This window comes from Lagenorhynchus albirostris, chromosome 4, assembly GCF_949774975.1.
Source record: "Lagenorhynchus albirostris chromosome 4, mLagAlb1.1, whole genome shotgun sequence".
Lineage (NCBI taxonomy): Eukaryota > Metazoa > Chordata > Mammalia > Artiodactyla > Delphinidae > Lagenorhynchus > Lagenorhynchus albirostris.
The window spans coordinates 75563149-75585422 of record NC_083098.1 but is presented as its reverse complement, the minus strand read 5'-3'; the positions used below and the strand labels follow the sequence as shown (position 1 = coordinate 75585422).

The following is a 22274-nucleotide window of genomic DNA, read 5'->3' as shown; positions in this document are numbered from 1 at the left end:
GGGCTTCTCATTGCGGTGGCTTCTCTTGTTGCGAAGCTCGGGCTCTAGGTGTGCTGGCTTCAGTAGTTGTGGCTCGCGGGCTCTAGAGTGCAGGCTCGGTAGTTGTGGTGCACAGGCTTAGTTGCTCCCCGGCATGTGGGATCTTCCCGAAACAGGGCTCGAACCCGTGTCCCCTGCATTGGCAGGCAGATGCTTAACCACTACGCCACCAGGGAAGTCCCATGCTGCTATTACTTTAACATCTGAAATTTCTTTTATATAAACCATTTGACTTATAGTTTTTATCTTAAAATAGTTATGCTTTTGATATAACAGCTTATTTCTTGAAATAAATTGGCCATTTTATAAGGAAAATATTAGTTTTTAAATCTGAAAGTGATACATTTCAGTACTTAGACTATATAACTTCCCCCTTGCTACCCGCCCCCCCCCCCCCCCCCCCCGTGCCCCAAAAGATGGTTTGGTAACTCAGAAAACTCCCTATTCTGATTTTGTGATTAGTCTCAGGGAGTATAGGTAGTAGGAAATTTGACACTGTATTTTCAGTGTGTATTTTGTGCTTTTGAAAATTAAAAAGAAGAAACAACTGTAGATGAAAGCTACATACACTTTTTTATAGCATAAGATAAAAAATGAGATTCCAGCTCTTGTAATTAATGTAACTGAGAAATGGGGAGTTTTTTTTTAAAGCATTCCTTAAGTCTCTTTGTAAAGAACGATTAAATGATGGTTGAGATGCTTTTCATAAATTACTGTATTTGGAGACCCAGACTTTTCTCACCCTGTTACTCTTAATTTATATATTATAGTGTTTTTTAAATCTTTAACTATAGTATATAACAATAACATTTTATTGGTGCAAGTTTGTTTTGTACAGATTTGTAACTCTTGTAAAGCGAATTAGTGAGAAGAATGAAGTAGTTTAAATGAACACAGAAAATTGGAATAGGCAGTATGGATGATTGCTATAACCTTATGCCAGTGTCCAGTTTATTTCTGTATTTTGTTTTCATTTTACAATCTTAAACTATGCTCCTTTTAGGTAATTAGTTGCAAATTCTAGGTTGTTTTATTAAGCTTGTTTTCCAATATCAGAATACTTTTAAACTAACCCAGACTCTTGAAGGAGGAATGGTAAAAATTGCTTTACAATGTATAATCACTAAAATATTTAAACCTGCTCGCATGTTTTATAATAGACAAACAAAACTTAAAAGTGGATGTTAAATGAACATTAAATCTAAGGTTGACTCCCTCATTTGTTCTTGCTGCTTACTATTATGTCTTGATGAAATGGTTTACTGAAAAAACGTACCTGTACTTCATAGCATTTGAGCACTCTGCATGCATGTTGCTATATTGTGTAGCTTGTAAGATTTTATGTGATTGGACATGTGAAGGCCTTTTTTTTTAATTACCTGTAGAAACATATCTTTTCCTATCAGTGATACATTTAAAAAATGCAACTAAGCATAAATGTGGCTGGTAAAGCTTTATTCCAAGCTCTGCACAAAAGTAAGTATACTTGGCTGCCCTAATAAACACAATTTATGTCCTCCAGTGAGTCAAATTTTAGCATATTTCACCTTTAAGTATTCAAGGTTTTTTGTTTGTTTTTAATATAGCTTAACAAGTAACGTGACATTTTAAAAATTCAGGACCCAGAAAATTAGCATGGAAAACATTCTGAGGGTAGGAGGGGGTTTGGAGTTGGTCATACCCAAGCCTGAATATTGACGTTGGCGTGGTACTTCACAAAGGAGCCTCTTTCCACATCTGTGAAAATGAAACTGATTGGACTTACACCTTACTTACGGATGAAATAATTTTTAAGCCTATGAAACGCTATTGCAGGGCACCCACTAAAGTGTTAGTTCCCCTTGGATCTCTGCTCCCATCATAGGCTTTACCAGTTTCTTTGAATATGGTGTGATAGGAAATTACATGTCCTGAAGACAGTTTTTTAATTCTGTGATTTTTTGGGGGGGGACATGTATCACTTTTCTAGACAGAATTCTTTTTTATTAAGTCTCCACTTGAAAAATAGAATATAAGTATAGAAGCAGTACTGTCAGTCCACAGAACTCAAAAGATCAATATGAAAATATGTATGTAATGAAATCTTTACCATAATTGTTAAACCTTTTTAGATATGACTTTAAATTTATTGAGTAATAAAAACATTAATTTTTATTAACTACTTTAAGTTCTTACTAGAAGAGGACAAAATATAAGTCTCTTCTTTGGGCATGCCATTAGTTGTAGTTCTCGACTTTAGCTCTGTATTGGAGTTACATGGCGAGCTACAAAAAATATTGATGCTTAGGCCTGAGAGACTCAGATTTAACTATTTGGTGTGCACTCTGGGCATTGGGGGTCTTAAACGCTCTCTAGATGATTCTGATGTGCAGGCAAAGTTGAGAACCCCTAATCCATTAGTGGGGTGTGAAGTCAATTTGCTGGCCTCAGCCACCAAATATTTCTTGGTTTTATTTTGGGTTTTTTCCTGTGTTATTTGTAAATATTAATAAAATCATATTTGATATTAATGTTCTTTTTCCTTTATAGTAAGTGTAAGTAAGTACTGTTTTATGAAACATTTGTTTTTTTTTAATATAATGTATATACTGGATTGCTGTGCAAAATGTATTTCCTAAATAACTGTTTTGTGGTTTAAAAAGTTTAAAAACTACTGTACTCTATCATACTTCCACTTAAGATGGACTCAGAGGAGAAACTTGTTTCTTTTTACTTTCATCTTTAAAATGGGAATAATAATAGTTGCTACCTCTTAGGATTATTATGAGGAGTAAATCTATATAAAGTGCTTAGAACAGTGCTTTCCTAGCACCATAGTAGGTGTTCAATAAATACTAGCAATTGTTATTACCAAGAAAAGTAATCTTCAGAGCTAGTGCTTTGTTTTTCTCTTAATGCACATTAAAGACTTTTGTTATGAAGACTGTCCTTTATTTTGGCTGGTAAAAAATAAGCTCAGAGATAAATTTGTGGCCAAAGATTAATAACTAACCTTTTATCTGTTTTCCCTTGTTTCTGATTTTGTTACTCTTAGGATTTCTATTGTATCTATGTAAGCAGCTCTCATACCCTTTCTGGAACATTAGAATCCTCAAAATATGTCATTTTAATTTAATTCCACTAAAATTTCAGAGATGTTTTCATATTCATCTGTGCTAGGAGGACAGGTCGAGGTTCTTGTGAATATTCACTGCCTGTATTAAATTGTAGATTAATGAAACTGTAGCTGTCCACTGTGGTTAGTTGCTCTCTTTCAGCTTTTTACTCTATGATTGAGTCCAGTATAGAGAAGGGAATCTTGATAACTGCATTAGCTGTCTGCCTTATTGAACAGTTTGTAAACCCAGATAAACCTGTGCTATGTAGAAATCCAGGTTACAGTAGATCCTCGTGGTGAAGCTCTACTAAATTTTTTTATTCATTGAAATAGAAAGTGGTACATCAGAAACTTTAATAATAATATGGTTCAATATTGTTTTCCATAATGTGACATCAGAATTGATGTTTAATTATTCACCTGTGTTAAATATTAAGTGATTTTTGTTACTTTGGTACATATGTGTCTGTTGTAAAATATTTCTAACAAAATTTCTGATTAAGGTAAATCAATTTGTGTGGTAAAAATGCTTGGGCAAGGAGCTGTTACTATTATGGACATGTAAGGAATTGCAATTTTCTAGACTCCCTCTAGTGATATACATTTATTAAGGCTAATTTCTCATTTGTATGTTTTTATTTATTTATTTTTAAAAATATTTATTTATTTATGGCTGTGTTGGGTCTTCATTGCTGTGTGCAGGCTTTCTCCAGTTGGCGGTGAGCGGGGGGCCACTCCTCGCTGCGGTGCATGGGCCTCTCATTGTCGTGGCCTCTCGTTGCAAAGCATGGGCTCCAGGCGTGCAGGCCTCAGCAGTTGTGGCACGTGGGCTCAGCAGTTGTGGCTTGTGGGCGCCAGACCTCAGGCTCAGCAGTTGTGGCACACGGGCCCAGTTGCTCCGTGGCATGTGGGATCCTCCTGGGCCAGGGCTCGAACCCGTGTCCCCTGCATTGGCAGGCAGGTTCTTAACCACTTCACCACCAGGGAAGTCCTGTATGTTTTAGAAACATAATATTTGCCATTTTGACTCTTTAGTGATAGAGCAATCCATTTAAAGCTGAAAAAGGTAATCAGACATCTCTGAACATATTGAAGATAAACTTTAATAAATGAGTACTCCCATGTGTCCCAGAATTTTTGAAAACATAAGTCCTTAGAAATCCATGGTCAAAGGTTATAGAATCTTTCCCCTTTCGCTACTTTTAACAATTCAGAGAATTTATAATCCAAGTTGCAAATCCAAACAAATTTGTGAGAATTTGTTCTTGATGGGAATAAATTTAAGAAGATGGAGAGGGGAGAATCCAGCGATTGAGAATAGAAGAGAATGGAAAAGAAAATAGTAGGGTAGAAATAAGGATTTTTACTATGAAGTTTAGGTAGTAATAAATGGTGAGGGAAATCCTGGTTTCAGAATATACACCTTTATCGTTTGGGCTGTTGGATCTGAGATGTGTTTATATATGGGAGGGCTGATGGCACGTGCTTTGATATGAAATTATAGTGGTCATAGCTTTGTAAGTTTTAGGCAAATTTTAGGCAAAAATTAGAGCAATATTTGTTTTGTCAGAAGTATTTCAATTTTTCTAATGTGTGACTGTTAGGATAGTTTCCCAGCTGCACTGAAGGGTACAAGTTAAGTAAAATCACTTTTGATCTTTGAGATCATGAGGGAACCTAGGGGGTCAATGACCTAGGCATAAAATCAGAAAGGCTTGAACATATTTTAAATGTATTAACAAATCTTAAGTGGCAGGATAGTAAGCAGGAATTAACTATGTAGTTGAAGACATTTCAAATGCCATTATAGACTTTTTGTAGGTCTTCTTGTTTTTGTGAGCATAAAATTATTTATGGGGCTTTTCAAGGTTTACTTGAAACATACCTTCAGTAGTTCTTGATTTCCAAAAGTCTTAAGTTTTTCAAAGGCTGCTTATCTTGCTAGAAGGCAGCATGGCTCAAGGGAAGGGGTCTGAGGCTTTGGAATCAGGAAGACTCAGGTGTGAAAGTTAGTTTTGCCATGTAATTATTACTGAGGTCAGTGACATCACTCTGGCTCTAGCTTTATCATCTCTAACAAGTATATATTAATTTTTTAAGTTAAGGGTTATTCTCAGGTTTAGGTATAGAATGTAATCATTCAATAATTGGTAGCTGCTGTTATTAGTCATTTTAGGAACCTAACTTAGTGACCTGAAGGATCTATGGTACTTTGATTGTTTTACTTCTGTAAAATTTTAAAAACAGAATTGTTCAGAACTGAAATATAGATGAAGAGAAATTCATCTAATTTGCATCCACTTTTCATTGCCAGTTCCTACAAGTGACTTCTGTATCTTGTTAAGCATATATATTTTTATAAAGTTCTTAGCTACACGTAAAAATGGCTTTTAACGTTAGTTTCTTTTATTGTTAGATTTTCCTATTGAATTTGCAGCATTATTTTGTGATAGACTGTTTTTCCATCTACTCACAAACTTTAATGGTTGTAAATACAATTGGAGGTGGTGCTGGCATTTAAATATTTGAATTTTTCTAACTAAAGGCAAGTTATCAAGAATGAAAAAGTGGTTCCCTATTTATTTTTTCTAATTCTCAGAATAAATCACTAAGGAACATAACCTTTATGTATCAAAATGAGCATTATTTCTTTTCAAGCCGTTTTGAGGAATTTTTAAGATTTCTGTAATAGAACTATGATATGTGTTACAATTATAGTGGCCAAAAATTTTTATTTCCATTTGTTTAACATTTGCTACTGATTCAGTTCCACAAAAATAAATTCACTTGGAGACTATTAAAAAATAGTAAATTTTGAAGAAAACCTACAAAAATACTTAAAATTTAGCATTATGATCATTGTTTGGTGTGTTGGTCTTAGCTAATTAATAAAATTTAGTTTTTATGACTATGCAAAGTAGTGAGATCTAAGTGAAGTTTTTTCGATGTGTTGTGATCTGATTTTATTTTAAATTACATTGCAAAGGGTTTTAGCCTTTATTTCTCACCTAATATTTGTGTTATTGTCCAAACATCTAATTAGGTGAAACTGAAATGATTCAATTTTTATGTTACAGGAGATTACCTGGGGCAATTGATGTTATTGGTCAGACTATAACTATCAGCCGAGTAGAAGGAAGGCGACGGGCAAATGAAAACAGCAACATACAGGTTTAGTATTTTAAAAGTTATTATTTTTTTTAAATGAAGGATTATATCTGTGTTCTAATTTAATTTATTCATTCATAGCACTATGCTATATGTAAGGTGATTTAGGTACTACAAAGGGGATTTAAAATGTGGAATCAATCACCATGTTATTACGAAAGCTGTTCCATTTAAAATTTATAACCTTTGGATCTTTTTCAGTAAGATATTTTTTTCCTTGCTATAAATGTGATATATAGGCTCATTGGGCTAAAAAAGGAAAATATGGGAAAAGTTTAAAGAAGAAAATAAAACCGTCGATAGTTCTGCCATCTAAAGATAACCACTCTTAACATTTTGGTACATCTCTTCCTCATCACTAAGCAAGATTGGGATAGATACTACTATGGTTATATTTTTGGGTATCCTTTTTTTTTCCATATAAAATTATCATTTGCATTTTCCCATATTCTTAAAAATATTTAACACCTCTTCATGATAGATTTATTGTATGGCTATACCATAATTTATTTAATGTGACATTTCTGGGTGAAGTAGATCTCTTTGTTTTTCAAGTGAAAGAATGAAAGAAGATGAGTTATTAGCTTGTATAATTCAAGTTTAAACTTTGAGTAATTGAGACTTTCAGCTTGACCACACTTTTTTTCATTATTTATTTTCTTTCTCTGAGTACTTTAAAAGATGTCCAGTGTTTTGATTCTTTATTACCTTCAGTAAATTATGTAAATGTTCTTTTTAGCACCTTTTAAGGTAAATTATTTCTAAAATGGAAGATAATCCTCTTTTTTACCCCCACCATTAAAATGTCATGCTTTCTTAAAATAATACTGCTTTCTACTTTAAGAACTAGCTTATCAGCATAAGCCTTACAAAAATTACTGTACTTAAATGTAGGAAAAGTTAATGAAAGGTTATATGTTTAAATGATATGCTTTAGCCAGCAAGGATTTGAAAAGTATACATTAAATATATAAAATCATGTTGCCTGTTTTTTCTAGTTTTCTCAAACAGAATCCGTTAGGGAGCTTGTCAAAAATTCAGATTTCTAGGTGCCACTCTCCTGTAGGTTCGGTTTCTGTCCCTTACCTGTTCACATAGATCAGTATTTTGTAAATACTTTTTAAGTATAAACCCTTGTTCTTAAAGTTACAAGGCTCACATGAAGAAGTTTTTTATGTATCTGGCTGCCTGTTAGTTGCACCCTATTGATGCATGCCTTATAGTCTCTTACTTTGCAACCTGATAATGACAGGCCTTGGTACAGTGAATATCTGGTTCTATTGCCATGTTAATTTCTTAATGCTAGTATCTATGACTAATGATTATATTGCCTTAATTTGAATACTTTAACTTTGGTTGAGTAACAAAGATAATACTCATTACATTTTATTTATGAAGTACTTAATTGTCTCGTTTAGAATATTTTTAGAACAATTATTCCTTAAGAATTTTATTTGTAATGATTCAGTTTTGTCTAGGCTTTGAATATGAACATTTAAAAAAGTGTGTTTGAGAGTGAATACTCACATCTGTATAATATACACACACATCACACACATAGAAAAATTACTCCTGCTTCCCCAGAATATATGTAAGTGAATAAAACTTATTTCTTAGATTAAATGAGATTCATTTACTGAGTTTAATCTTAGATAAGAACATTTATTCATCTTTTTAATTAACTATGCTCTAATTTTAGGTCCTTTCTGAAAGATCTGCTACTGAAGTAGACAACAATTTTAGCAAACCACCGCCATTTTTCCCTCCAGGAGCTCCTCCCACTCACCTTCCACCTCCTCCATTTCTTCCACCTCCTCCCACTGTCAGCACTGCTCCACCTCTGATTCCACCACCAGGTAAATAGTAAATAAGACATTTGATTTTGAAAGAAAAATAACCTATGAGTGTTTTTAAAATTTTGAATTTAACAAGTAAATTATGTATTTGAAAATAGCATCTTCATTGATTTCACTACATTAATCTTCATTGATTGCACTACATTAAAAGTAATAGAATATGAAATTGATTATGTAAAATCTTCAGTAGATTCACACTGAAACAGATGTATATGTGTCTTACTTTTTCAGTAAAGCAAAGAAGCAATGTACTAAAATAGGGAAGAGTGGACAGACACTAAAATTGTGATCCAAAAATATGATAGTGATCCCCAAATTAAAGTTGCTAGTTGTGTATGTATAAATTCACATTGAATCATATTAACTTGTTTTGAAAAAAAATTTAAAGATACTTTCAGAATGGTGTAGGTCAAAAAAATTACATCCTGTGAAGGGATTGAATTGAAAATCTCGGTCTGTCTGGTCATCTTTCTTTGTATACTGGTTTCCTTTTAGGAGACTGTTTCTGGGTGCCAGGTATCTGATATTTACTTCTACTACACAAGAGAGAAAATTAATGTCATTTTTTATCATATTCTTAGTCACTTTTGGTTATTTATTAAAAACTAGATCAGTGACAGTAGAAAAAAATTCACAAATAATTACCAAATTTTATACTTTCATCCTTTTGTCTGAAGACCTTTTTTATTTTATTCATGATAGGCTTTCAATATTTATATCCCTTAATCAATTTTTAATGAAACTAACAGGATTGATTGAGATAATAATTACTTTCTTCCTAGGGAGAATGCCAGTAGTAAATGTTAAAAATTAGCTCCTGGTCCTAACCAGAACTACATGCGCTACATATGTTAAAATTTGCTTTCTATTAATAAAATCAGTTTAGGGCTTCCCTGGTGGCGCAGTGGTTGAGAGTCCGCCTGCCGATGCAAGGGACACGGATTCGTGCCCCGGTCCGGGAAGATCCCACATGCCGCAGAGTGGCTGGGCCTGTGAGCCATGGCCGCTGAGCCTGTGCGTCCGGAACCTGTGGTCCACAACGGGAGAGGCCACAACAGTGAGAGGCCCGCGTACCGCAAAAAAAAAAAAAAAATCCGTTTATACTAGAGAGGCTTGTCCACTCACTTTGAATTTGCAAGAGAGTTGTCTTTGTTTTAAGCGGTGGTGATTGTGATTAGAGTACAGAAGCACTTAAAGGGTGTGACTAATCCTTCCCTGTAATACTCATCCTGGCCTCGAAAATTCACCTACTGCATTAGCCCCACAAGCACAATGCCTTTGATTTTCTTCTGAGATTACTTCTGCTTTCAAAAAGGATAATTATGAAACCTGACTACGGCTTTAGGGAACCTGTTGTCTCAAAAATAGAGGAAAGAGAAGACTGGAGAGGTTACTCAAGAGAACATTATTTCTAAAGTTCAGTGAATTTCTTGTTCCAACAATAAATTGCTTGTTCTGAATCCGAACCCATTCAGAAGTTGTGCCTGGATCTGTGACTCTTGAATCTTTAATGTGGTGAGAATTAACTAAATGAAAAGAGAAAGTAATGAGGACTTAGTGATCCATATATGAGTCCTTTGCCCTATGAAAAAGATAAAATGTAGAAGTAGTTAATTTTGAACGTATTTGATTTAATGAGACTAAAAGATGATCAATGTATGTGATAATAGTCTTCACACTACATTGCTTTGTAATCTTATTTAAACTTTACCAGCTACTAAAGGTGATTTAAAAGAATTTTCTTATTTGCTAGCTAATATAGTATATTCCCAGATGGCTAACATATATTTCAACACTTGCTATTTATTAAAGTAAGTGAGAGAGAGGCGGTGTGAACTAATGATAAAAAAATAAATACTTCCCTGGTATAAGAATATTTAGAAGCCCTGTAGGATATTGATAGGCAATGGCATTATCTGGATGTGCGTTCTTTTTCAAAATGGCAAAATCATTCCATTTCTTTGCCGTATAACCTCTGTTTATAAGGATGACAAATCTTTTAATTATGTTTAGCTTATCTATGACATTATACTGTAGAGTACCAGTGATTATTGCTTAAGCTGTCGATTTAATATTAATTTTCAGCTACGTGCTTTCCATATTTTAAACACCTGTCCAGATTTCCTTTGATGCTTATCCTTGAGAACATTTCCATGTCATCCTGTCAGCATTGAAGGAATACAAATTCAGATGAATTCTAATGCTGGTTAAGCAGTACCTATCTGTGGTATATTTGCTGGGGGTGGTAGCGAGGGAAAGATACCAATTCATATTGAAACCAAATATTTGTAAGTTGAGACTATCTGGATTACTCCTTATTTTACTAGATTGTGAGCTGTTGGAGAGAGCATAGGCTGTGTATTTCCATTTATGTTTCCCTGCAGCGCTAATCACAGAGGTCTTGTGTATACTTGACATTCCCTTAATATGTTAGCTAATTGAGTTAACAGGATATTTATGTATCCATAACACCAAAGGGATTATCAGATTAACAGTTGGTCCAGGCACTTATTAATCAGAATGAGCACGGGCTTTAAACTACAGTATGGCTGCATAGATATATGTACATATACCAGATGAACGTAGGCCTTGATTAAAGCCACATTTTCAGTTACCATTTACCACAGAGTCACATGATTACAGTATATTCTGTATAGTTTGCTGTAATTTAGATCACCTTAAGAAGCATAAGCAACTAATGAAAGAAAGCTGTGGTTCAGGAGTCTTTTTGTAAGTACTGCCTTAAAAAATACTCCATTTGTCTTTGAGAAACCTTGGGTTTTCTTTTTGCTTCCTTGAGAAATAATTAAAGGAGAAATGAAGAAAAATCTTTGGGGAATTAATTTGAACATTTTAATGTTGCATTTGTTAACATTAGCTTTCAAATGCTTAAGTTTTTAAGACTGTAGTTCTGTATATGATGGAACAAATATAGTAATGATGTATTATGTCTTTAATTTGGGGTGTTATCCAGATTTGCTTGGAATAGTCCTATTATACGTTTTGTCCCAGGTTAATTATTACTATTCACTCTCAGAAACGCCCTGGTGTGGAGGATTAAATTTATGGTCAGCTCTTGGAGGTTTACAGATGTGGCTTCTTGCATGAGTGGACAGTTACTCCTTAGCAACAGTGAATTGATAGAGACCGCTTCATTCAAGGAACTTTTACTGTCAGGTAGTTAACAGAAAAGAAGAGGTGTGTTGCTTCCTCTCCCCCTCAAATACACATACATCTAGAACATACATGAAAGTGACAGAGAGGCCAAAATCATATTTCTGGCCACAATGGATTTGTACGGAGAGCAGAGGAGGTTTTGTTTTGGAGAGTACAACAAACATGTAAGGTCCTAAGTGAATGTTGTGAGTTCTGGATTAGCTTTTTTAAATGAAAAAGTATTTAATATGGTTCCTTGCCACCATACTAACAGTAGCTTGAAAACAAACACTGGTTATTCAAGATCTTCCTTAATTTTCAGAAAATCTATTATTTTCATTTTCTAGTGAACCAGAAAATTAGATTATTAGATAATCTAAAATTAGATTATTTTCCTGTTAGCAGTATGGTTTCTAGCATAGCGGCTATCAAACTTTTTGGTTACAGACCCCTTTATACTCTTAAAAATTACTGTAGACCCCAGAGAGCTTTTATTTATGTGTGTTATATCTATTTTTTATTAGAAATTAAACCTGAGAAATTAAAATATTATTTTTATTTTTTATTTTTATTTTTTTTGCGGTACGCGGGCCTCTCACTGTTGTGGCCTCTCCCATTGCGGAGCACAGGCTCCGGACGCACAGGCTCAGCGGCCATGGCTCACGGGCCCAGCCGCTCCGCGGCATGTGGGATCTTCCCAGACCGGGGCATGAACCCGTGTCCCCTGCATCAGCAGGCGCACTCTAAACCACTGCGCCACGAGGGGAGCCCTAAAATATTATATTTAAAATATTATTTTGAGAGTATGCATAATAATCCCATTACATATTAAGATAATATTTTTATGAAAAATTATTTTTCCAGAATGACAACATTTACTGCAAACCGTGGCCTTGTTTTACACTTTTGCAAATCTCTTTACTATGTGGCTTAATAGAAGAAAACCGGATTCTCCTATTTGCTTCCGCATTAAATCTATTGTGATTTCACATGTCATGTAGCCTCTGGAAAACTTCATTGTATACTTGTAAGAGAATGAGCATGAAAATGGCAAATAACAGCCTAGTGTTTATGAAAGGAGTTTTGACCTTGCAGATTCCTAGAAGGGCCTTTGGGATACCCAGGAAGCTCCAGATAACACTTTGAGAACTGCTGCTTTGCCAGAAGCTTGGCCTGTATTCGATGAATATTTTCTGCATCCTTGAGGAAGTACAATTTTGTCCCTTTATTTGAGAAGCTGTTTTGTAAATATAACATTTATTAAGCTGATTTTATAGTTCCATGAAGATTTTTGGTCTTACACAGCAAATCCACATATTAACTGATGCTGTTTGCCAAAAATGTAAGCATTTTAAAAATGTAGTTTCTAGAAATACCTTTTGAAAAATAATTTCTTGAAGTTTTTGAGAACTGTACTCGTTTTCTATTTTGTTGTGTTTTTCTGTATTTTTTTAAAAAACCAAGAGTCTGTCAGTGTTTTCAATAAACTCAAAGTAGGGTGTAATGCTAATTATGTGTAACGAATAGTATTTTTTGGCACAATTAAGTTAAATTTAAGTTTTAATAGAAAATAAAAGCTCCTTCAGGATGTTGATATTTTTAAATGTCTTTTTTCCCCATGGATGGTCCCTTTATAGTTATATTTTTAATACACCATAGATGCTGTATTTTGTAGAATTTAATTATGGTTTAATATTTGCCTTTTGTTTGTGCTCCTCTTCCAGTCACTTTGCCATTAGACGTGAGCTTGTAGAGATTAATTCCTTTACAAGTTATTTGTAAAAATATTGATATTTCTATCAGAGACGTTTTTGTCTAACATAGAATTTTTGTTTTCCATAGGCTTTTAGATTATAATAGGATTAAGAGATCTTAATAAAGATAAAATAGTTCACCCATTTTATAGTTAATGTAAAATTATCTTTTTTACTTTTTAGGTGTGGAGTATGCTGATAACTATTTTTGTTGCTTTAAGTTTAGTGACCATATCACCTTCTAACATTTTTTCTTTAAAATTACTTCCATTCCTTTTTGTACCTTTGTGATTAATTATTTTACTTTATTAAGAAATAGTTTTATAGTAGTCTACATTCTGTTTTTTTTAAAAGGGTACATGGTAGATGATGTATATGTATATATAGTATTTAAAATATTGATACATAGAAAAGCATGTGGAAGGTAATATTTAAAGATTTTTATAAAACTTTTTGTACTCAGTTTTTTTGTGCAGAATTTACTTACGAGCTTGATGACTTGACAGTAGAAATTGGTGAGACATAAGGAAAGTGATCAGGCTATCAATTTGTAACATGCTAGTGTTGATGAAATTTGTCATTTACAAGTGAGAAATAGAAAGCATAGTTCACATAGTCCTTCTGCTGTGCTTTTTTCTTTCATTTGAACTGAATAGAGAAGTGATAGGTAGTAACTATATGTATTAGCTCTTGCTCCATAACAAATTACTGTAGAACATAGTGGCTTAAAACAACATACATTTATTATTGAACAGTGTTTGTGGGTTAGGAATGTGGGGACAGCTTAGCTGGTCCTCTGCTTCAAGTTCTTTCAGAGGCTTTGAGATGGTCATCTCAAGAGCTTGACTAAGAAAAGATTTCTGTTCAAGTTCACTGACCTCTTTGTTGAAAAGATTCACTTCCTCTCCAACAAGGTAGCTGGCTTCATCAGAGCGTGAATGCTGAGAACACAGTAGAGGAAACCAGCAAAATAGAAGTCACTCTCTTTTGTAACCTAGTCACAGAAGTGACATCCCATCATTTTTGCTGTATTTCGCCTGTTAGAAATAAGTCATTATATCTAGACCACACTCAAGGGGAGGATATAAATACCAGAGGTATAAAAAGACATGAATACCAGGAGGCAGGGATCAATGGAAGCCATGTCAGAGATTGCTATCACCTAACTCTTTTTTGCCATAGCTATATAAAATAATGATGCGATACATTGAGAATGCGTTCATAGATAATTTTTATTCATTTATCTTTTGAGTACAGAGCCTCTATTAACTTCGTGGGAGTTTTTGAAATATAGATGAGTTCCTTTTGATATGATGTTTTGCTGGTCTGCTGTCTTTCTGTTTCTTTGCATCAATTCCTTCAGTCCCTAAATAGGATTTTAGGTCCCCCCCACCCCTATGCTTCTTTACGTTTACAAGTACTTATTACATACTGGAATTAGTTAAATCCTATTCTCTTTCTTTTGAAGATGCCAGATAGTATAGGCTGTCATACAGCTGTACTGTTTTACTTAAGAATGTCACATGCTTTGTTTGTTTCATAAGAATTTGAAATGGAATTTATGTTACGTGTTTTGAATATTGAGGTGCTCAGTAGAGCACCAGTAATTGCTCAGTGCAATTAGTAGAGAAGTTTGGATGTAATCCAGTGATTTGCAAAGTATGGTCTCTGGTTGGCAACATCATCATCTCCTTGTTTGGAATGCAAATTCTCTGCCTCACTCCAGACCTACTGAATCAGAAATTCTAGGGGCGGGGCCCAGCAATCTGTGTTTTAACAAATTCTTGAGGTGATTCTGATGGCCACTGAAGTTTCAAAACCACTAATCTATTCATTCCCTTTAGAACTTCAATATTACTTTTCCAAAAACTTTTGGCCTGTAATAGAAATCTTGCTTTTACTATTGTATGCAAAACTTTCCAGGAAAACAAACATTTTTTCCCTACTCATTTTACAGATAAAGGATACAAAAAAGAAACACAGTACGTGCTTTGTGTATTTCAAGCCTGTTGGCTGGGCAGCATGTATGTTGGCCAGGACAGGTGCGATTGTTGAGGGAGACAGGACGGGGAATTTTGAGATGCATTTTCTTTTTCATTACACTGTTTCTTTTGTTAACAAAAGTCAAATACCAAACGGTGATTATTTTAGATGAAAATTGTATTGGTTTAACATTATATCACATATTAAATTTTCTTAGTAGCATTTTGAAAATACATTTGCTAATTGTCAAAGAATGGATTGTATAATGTTTCGTCAACTTTTAAGTTCTGTTTCAGTGAACACTTACCAATGAAGATTTGCATTGAATTATCTTAGATGAAATATGGGTCTCACAAGAAGGACCCTTTATAAGTTCTCATGCCAGCTTTCTGATGTGTAGATACTGTTTGGAAAGACATCTATATCTGTCTATCTATGTTGCATAATTTTTGTGTTCTTAATTCTTTTCAGTTGATTTTTTAAAAATCTGTCCTATGATACTACTGTAGTAAGATTAAAATTTAAAGCAAAATGTTTGTAATTTTAACTACCTTCGTAGCATACTTAATAGTTTGGTTATATTCTTTTATTTTTATGTTTTGTGAAAGTTTGATAAATGTTTTTGAGGACTAAATTTTGAGAGGTCTGACTAGTATTTTCTTACTTCACATGAATTCACATTGTAGTTAGCTGAAGTGATGCATGTTGCTCGTGTATTGACTTAGGGAAAGTTATTAGGATTACAGAGTGGGTTGCTGAAGTTGGTATGGTTTTTTATCTTACACACCTAGGACAATAGTCATTCATTTAAATAGTCATGTATTTAAATGTGAAAACTAGGTCACATAGTGAAGTCCAGTAGTGCTCTAAAAAAATCTATACTGTTCTAAAGAAAATCAAGTAATAGTAGACATTAAGAACATTTAATATGCTCTGCCTTCCTTGATTTCCCATTTAGTTTGGTGTTTGGGACTCTGCTAGTTTGTATTGTTTGCTGGATTCTTTTAGCTTAGTAATATAGGAAGCAGCAAGGTACCTCAGGATGGATGAGAATTACCATGAAGTGTAGCTCATTTTAGTAGACTTGTGGATGCCTAATGATTTTTGAAACATGATGGCTGCCTTATATATCTTTTTCAATCTTCTTGGTTTTTGTAAGTTTAGCGTATCCTTTTATTGCACGGGTGGTAAAATAAGGTGCTTCATTCTTCATTTTAAGGCCATTTGCTGCTTTAAGATCTTTTTGTATAAACCTCTTATTCTGGTAAAACATGCACAGAAAAAGTTTAAATAAATTATTGGCAGATGTTTCATTGACAAGCAAACACTTGAAAGCCGTTTTTTTCCTATGCATTTAGTTAATGAATTAGATTACTTTTTCCTCTTTAGGAATAGTTTTGATGCAGTTTTTAGGATTGGATTTAGTAAACCATTCTGACTTTGTTGAAGTTACTATGGTATAAAATTTTCCTTGAAAAAGTGATTTGTTTTTTAAATTTTTCTACTTAGAAATGTCATTTTTCTTCAAACAAACTTATAATTTGCATGACACATAAATTTTAAATTAGGGTTTATAGGCACATTTGACCAATGTAAATTGAGAATGTTTATACATAGCTTATTTCTTAAAGTTTAATAATGTGTGCCAATGAGTGAGAGTCACTCAAATTAGTATTTACTGACTTCTATAGAAGTAGACTTAGTGTGCCCTAGGGGTTTATATATATGAATTGGCTATACCCCCTATCCTCCCACAAGTCAAGGGAAGTAATAACCTTTCCACACTTTTGTCAACAACAGTAAAACAATTCACACTAACACTTGAACCTCCCTCGTAGCTTTACTAAAGTGAATATCCATCATCTTCCAAGTTACCTTGCACTACCTGCAGTATTTAAGAGCCCATTGATCACTTTCCCTATTAAACTGTTCAAATAACAAGATCAGATGTTGATTATCAAACTTAGTGTTAATTTCATGGAGTTTGATATTTGTGTATGCACAAGTGTGCTGTTTTAACTGATGTCTCACTTCGTTTGTGATTACAACTAGTGGGGGAAACCTTGTTATGAAGTTGTTAGACTGGGATTTCATCAGGAAGTCTGACGTTACATTTGAATTGTTGGTCCTCTGCAAGAAAACAGAATGCTGCTTTTGACGGAATAAGCCAGGACAATGAGGCGAGGGGTTTTATTTCAAGGTTTTCTTTGGTGATGGCATAAATACATAACAGGTTATGAAATCCAATTACTATATTAAATTTCATCACTTGTTTTTTAGGTATTCCAATAACTGTACCACCTCCAGGTAAAACTTTTTTTCATGTTTTCTCCATCATTGTTAATAAACATGAAATTTCAAGCTTACAGTTACAGGAGGGACAGTGTTGATGTGGTTAGAATGTGGAATAGGCTATTGGGATTTCAAGGTCCTATTTTCAGCTCTGCCTTTGCTTCATTCGAGTTTTGATTAAGATATTTAGTTTTCTTATACTTGTCTTACCCATTTCTGTAGAAATAGACATTCTGAGAAAGTTTTTACCATATCAATTTATTAAAGAAAACAGTATAGGATTAAAAATAAAATTTTTATTAAAAATTGTTTTTTCAGACCAATGAATTTTTTATGTATGATGAAGTGACTGCAAGAGAAGAGAAAGATCATTTATCTTGACTTTATCATGGTTTCTGATTTTTTTATTTTTACCCTGCTGGCATAACTCAATGTTGTGAGAAAGTATGTTCTGAACCACACAGATAGGTTGACAGCTGGACAGATGGTTGTTCATAGAGCAATGATTAAATTGTTCATTGTTGTAAGGATATGATCAATAGGAGTTTATATGTGGCCCAGTGTTTTTTACATTTTTTTCCAGTTCTTTTTAAATTTTATTTTTTGGTAGTGTGATACAAATATGATAGCAAGTGTATTTACTGAGTTCAGTATTAAAAGTCAAGAAGTATAAAGAGAATGAGAGGTGACAGTGCTTGGAAGGGTGGGTCTAAATTCAAAATGACCTTGATAAACAGAAAATAGTGGAGTTTAGATAGCATGGGATAGTATACATATTTAGATGTGGGATAGAGAGTCACTGATTATGTATGAATATGGCTGAAAAAGACTTACTAGGAAAAGTCATAAAGGAATCATTGGTGTGTCTTTATAGGTTAAAAAGAAGTGATTGTAAGGCTATATAAAGTAGGATTGTGACTCTAGGACTAATGTAGTAATTGCTAAATTTTACACTGCTAAGATGCTTAATAGAGGAGAACCTAAAAACTGGACACAGTGAAGATGAGCATGGTGAATTTGAAACAGCTTGAAGCAGGGCTATAAATGGATTTAAATGGACTTTTGAGAAGGGTTAGGAGAACTGGGGTTCATTTTTACCTAGAATACTAAAAAGGAGGCTTAGTGGAAGTGTTTTCAAACATGTATTTCAATGGATTGCTTTTTGTCCTCATGCAGATCAGCATATGAATTGTAGTGAGAGAGATTCGAATTATATAATTTAATGTGCTTCCTAATAGGGTTATTAAAGCTTGGCAGGAATTGGTGTCATAAGGAATTGGTATCATAAGTTGTAGAATCTTCAAGTCTTGTTGGGATATTTTATTGCCTATCTGAATTTGAAAGTGCAGAGTAGATTTAACTGTTAAGGTCCCTTGTAGCCATACTCTGTGGTATTTCATTTAGGTTTTGTGAATTATTCACAATGCAGACCTCATGATATAAAGGTGCAAATTATTTCATTTCTAAACTAATTTAAAAACTATATTATGTGCTTTTCTTTATAAATTAGTTCTTTAGGGTTGTGCTATTTAAAACGTATTTTATGATGGATGTTCTCAGCCTTAAGCATTTATATATTTACTGGTAAGATTTTATTTATAAATTATACATTTTAAGGAAATTTATATACATCTAAACTCTCAAAATATTTTTTGAAAGAGGTAAATGCTATTTTATTTGCTTTTCTTCTAAAATACTTAAAATATATCTGGTGGCAACACTACTACTGTTTTATATATGGAAAAGGTAAGGCATTGAGATTAACTTTCTCACACTCACAAAATGGGCTGTGTGTGGTGCTGAAAATAAGACCGGGTGTCCTGACTCCCAGTTTGTGCTCTGTGTATTAGACCAGACTGTTCATTTAAAGTTATATTCCTCCAAAAATCTGTTCATAAATTTAAGCTCCACTTTTTTTCTGTCCATTATAACATAGAGAAGCACGTTATATCCCCAGAGAAATTTAGTGACACACAGCAACCTTAACTGTTGGCATTAAGTGTACATTCTGTTAACTTTTTTTATCTTATGATTGAATGTTTCAGGTTTTCCTCCTCCACCAGGCGCTCCACCTCCGTCTCTTATACCAACAATAGAAAGGTAATCAGTATGGATACTGTAAACTTTATCATTGATAGGCTTCTGACAGAAGAATCATATGTATCTTGGTAATATTTTCAAAGGTTTAATTTTATAAACAATAGTACCTGCCTTTTAATTCATAAGTCTAGATCTGTATTAGTTACTTTTATATAAGATGTTGGACCTATAGCCTAATAACAAAACAGGACAAAGAAAACTAAATGATAGTATTTTGAAATATCTTGCTTTGATTTACGATACTCTTATTAAAGAAACCCCTAGATTGTAAAATCTTGGCTGTAGTCAAGTTTTGTGGGATGTACAAACAGATGACTAGTAATCATGAATAATGCATGTCTGTTTTAGGATTAAGTAAGAATAACTATTTTCAGGGACCACAGTAAAGCAAAGCTGCCTTATTCCTTGCTACCCAGTGCAACTCAGCTTCCACAAAGGAAGATTGGATCCCTTCTGCGTGGCAGTAGCCTTATTTTTTATACCCTGCTTTTATGGTTTATGTTATTTGGAATGCTGTGGTAAAGAACATTTACCTCATGGATGGCAATACCATGTTTAACCCCATAGGTTTTGGAATCACACTAACCTGGTTCAAATTTGGCTTCAGAATTTCCCAGCTTTGTGTTCTTAGGCAAGGTTCAAAACTATTCATTGAGACTCAGATTCCTCTTTTACCAAATGGGGGGGGTTGATAGAGTTGTGAAGATTAAAACAGCTAGTGAATATAAAGCATCAGCACCATTCTTTGCAGATAGAAATAACTAATAAATGGTAGCTATTATTATTTCCTCTTAAGTGGCAAGTAAACTCTATAAAAAATACTGTATTTCTGAAAAAGTGATTTAAACTATATAAAAAGAAAAATTGTGAGAACTTTACATCAATAACATCAAACCAAGCATATGATTTTCAAACGAAATGATAAAACTCGGTGAAGTGTGACTTGTGAGACCATAGGATTTAATTTTAAGTTCTTGTTAAACATATATTTGTTTTCACAATCAAAATGTTAAAAAGTAGTATTTGTTGATTCTATCAGTAGCGCTGAATTTCTGATTTTTAATTATTAAAGTCAGTTTTTTAAGGCAAAATTTTAACTAAAGTCTGAAATACTTTGTTAGTCTCGAAGTTTCTGTTACTTATTGTGAGTCAGGCTGAATTGATTGGATTACTCATGTTAATACTAACAAGCTATATTTTCTTTACAAGAAGGTGTTAGGTTTTGAGGTTAAACAGCCTGTGTTTTTAAGTATTAAAAAAATAAAGTTACAGAATTACAGGTACCATTATATGGTGATTAACTAAAAGTCATAATTCTGCTTTATGTTTTGCATTTGCACCAAATTAGTAAAATTCAGAACTTCCTTGCAACACATAAAAATATATTTTTCTTCGACAGTGGACATTCCTCTGGTTATGATAGTCGTTCTGCACGTGCTTTTCCATATGGCAATGGTAAGTGTTATTTTTTAATTGCCCAGATTCAGTTTGAATCAGTAAAGTACTTAAGTACTTTTAAAACAATAGAAACATACTTCCATTGTTTAAAGTACTATCTTACAGAGCAATTAAAAAATATTTACTACAGGAATAACTAGGTCTGACATATATTCCAGGTCACTTAACAGAATACTTTTCATTTCTTTACCAGCCATACTTTTAAAAATTAACAAATGGTGACACAACAGGGATATTTGTCCCTTGCCTTTTCCCAAAAGGATTTAGGATTTGTCACCAAATTGTCGATCTTCACTGTCCATAATCTTTTTTGTTTCTTAACTCACGGTATCTGACTAACCTCTTTCTCATCTTTCCCCCTCACTGGTTTATCTTTTCTTCTAGATCATTTGGCAGGTTCTCCTTCATGTTCACTCTTGACAACTTTATCCCTTCTAAGGCCTTCTGATACCACTTTCTGCTTAGATTTCTTGATCCATTCATTTATTTTAAAAGAGCTGTGCATTGTACTAGGTTTTAAGGATACAGTAAACTAGACATAGGTTTGCTTGCCTTCAACAAATTATAAGCTAATGAGGAAACAACCAGGTGACAGAAGAGGGTACCATAGGAGCATGATGGAGGGGTCTCCCACTCCACTGGAGTGGGGTGTAGATGATTTGGGGTTCAAATCATGTTCAGAAACATGGGGGTGTGAGAGAGTGTGGTAGGCTTTATGAACTGAATGAAGTGTGGTGTGGTTGGAGAGTAGAGAATACGATGAACATCTAGAGATGAGATAAGAAATGGTGCGGGGCATTACAGCCATGCTGTAGAGTTTAGAACTTAGTCAGAGGGCTGTGAGGAGCCATTTAGTTTTATGCTGATTTGCATAATCGTTAGGTTTACATTTGAAAAGCGTCCATTGTGGCTACTTACTGTGAGGAAATTGGGGATTTGCAGGGTGGGAGAAAGGTGGGAAGGGCAGAGATGCCTGCTTGATTGGGAGATCAAGAAGCTGTTAGAGTAATCCAGGGGAAGAAATTTATAGTCCCTGAATTCAGCGGATACCATGGGGGATGGAGAAAATTAGTGGTTCCAAAGGCATTTAAGGAGTAGAATTTGTAAGGCTTGGTGAGAGATCAGATATTTGTATCAGTCATATACTTTCAGTTAACCTTCTAGGTATCTGTGTCAGGGTTTTGTACTGTCCTTCAGACCCACCTTGTTCAAAGCCACATATTCCATTCATTCACATCAAAAGGTAGTCTTTCTGTTATTTGTATCAGTGGTTATGTCACATTTTTTCCCCTGGGCTCCCAGGAAGTCATACTCTTTGGGTTGGAATCTTGCTTCCCCCTCTCATTATTTATGTGACTTTTGTAGATCTTT

The 22274-nt window shown here is 33.9% G+C and overlaps 1 protein-coding gene across 24 annotated transcripts in view; it reads left to right on the top strand.

The window, feature by feature from the left end:
* FIP1L1 (factor interacting with PAPOLA and CPSF1) overlaps window positions 1-22274 on the top strand; it is a 68161-nt gene that overhangs the window by 28777 nt on the left and 17110 nt on the right. For 10 of the 24 annotated variants that reach the window (XM_060148190.1, XM_060148179.1, XM_060148184.1 and 7 more), the window contains 5 exons: window positions 6214-6307; window positions 8004-8160; window positions 17334-17360; window positions 19391-19445; window positions 20845-20900. In XM_060148190.1, coding sequence (XP_060004173.1) covers window positions 6214-6307; window positions 8004-8160; window positions 17334-17360; window positions 19391-19445; window positions 20845-20900 — 389 coding nt within the window. Of the gene's footprint in view, window positions 1-3838; window positions 4094-6213; window positions 6308-8003; window positions 8161-17333; window positions 17361-19390; window positions 19446-20844; window positions 20901-22274 lie in introns of all 24 variants that reach the window. The other 14 variants (XM_060148178.1, XM_060148177.1, XM_060148188.1 and 11 more) reach the window with 5 other exon arrangements.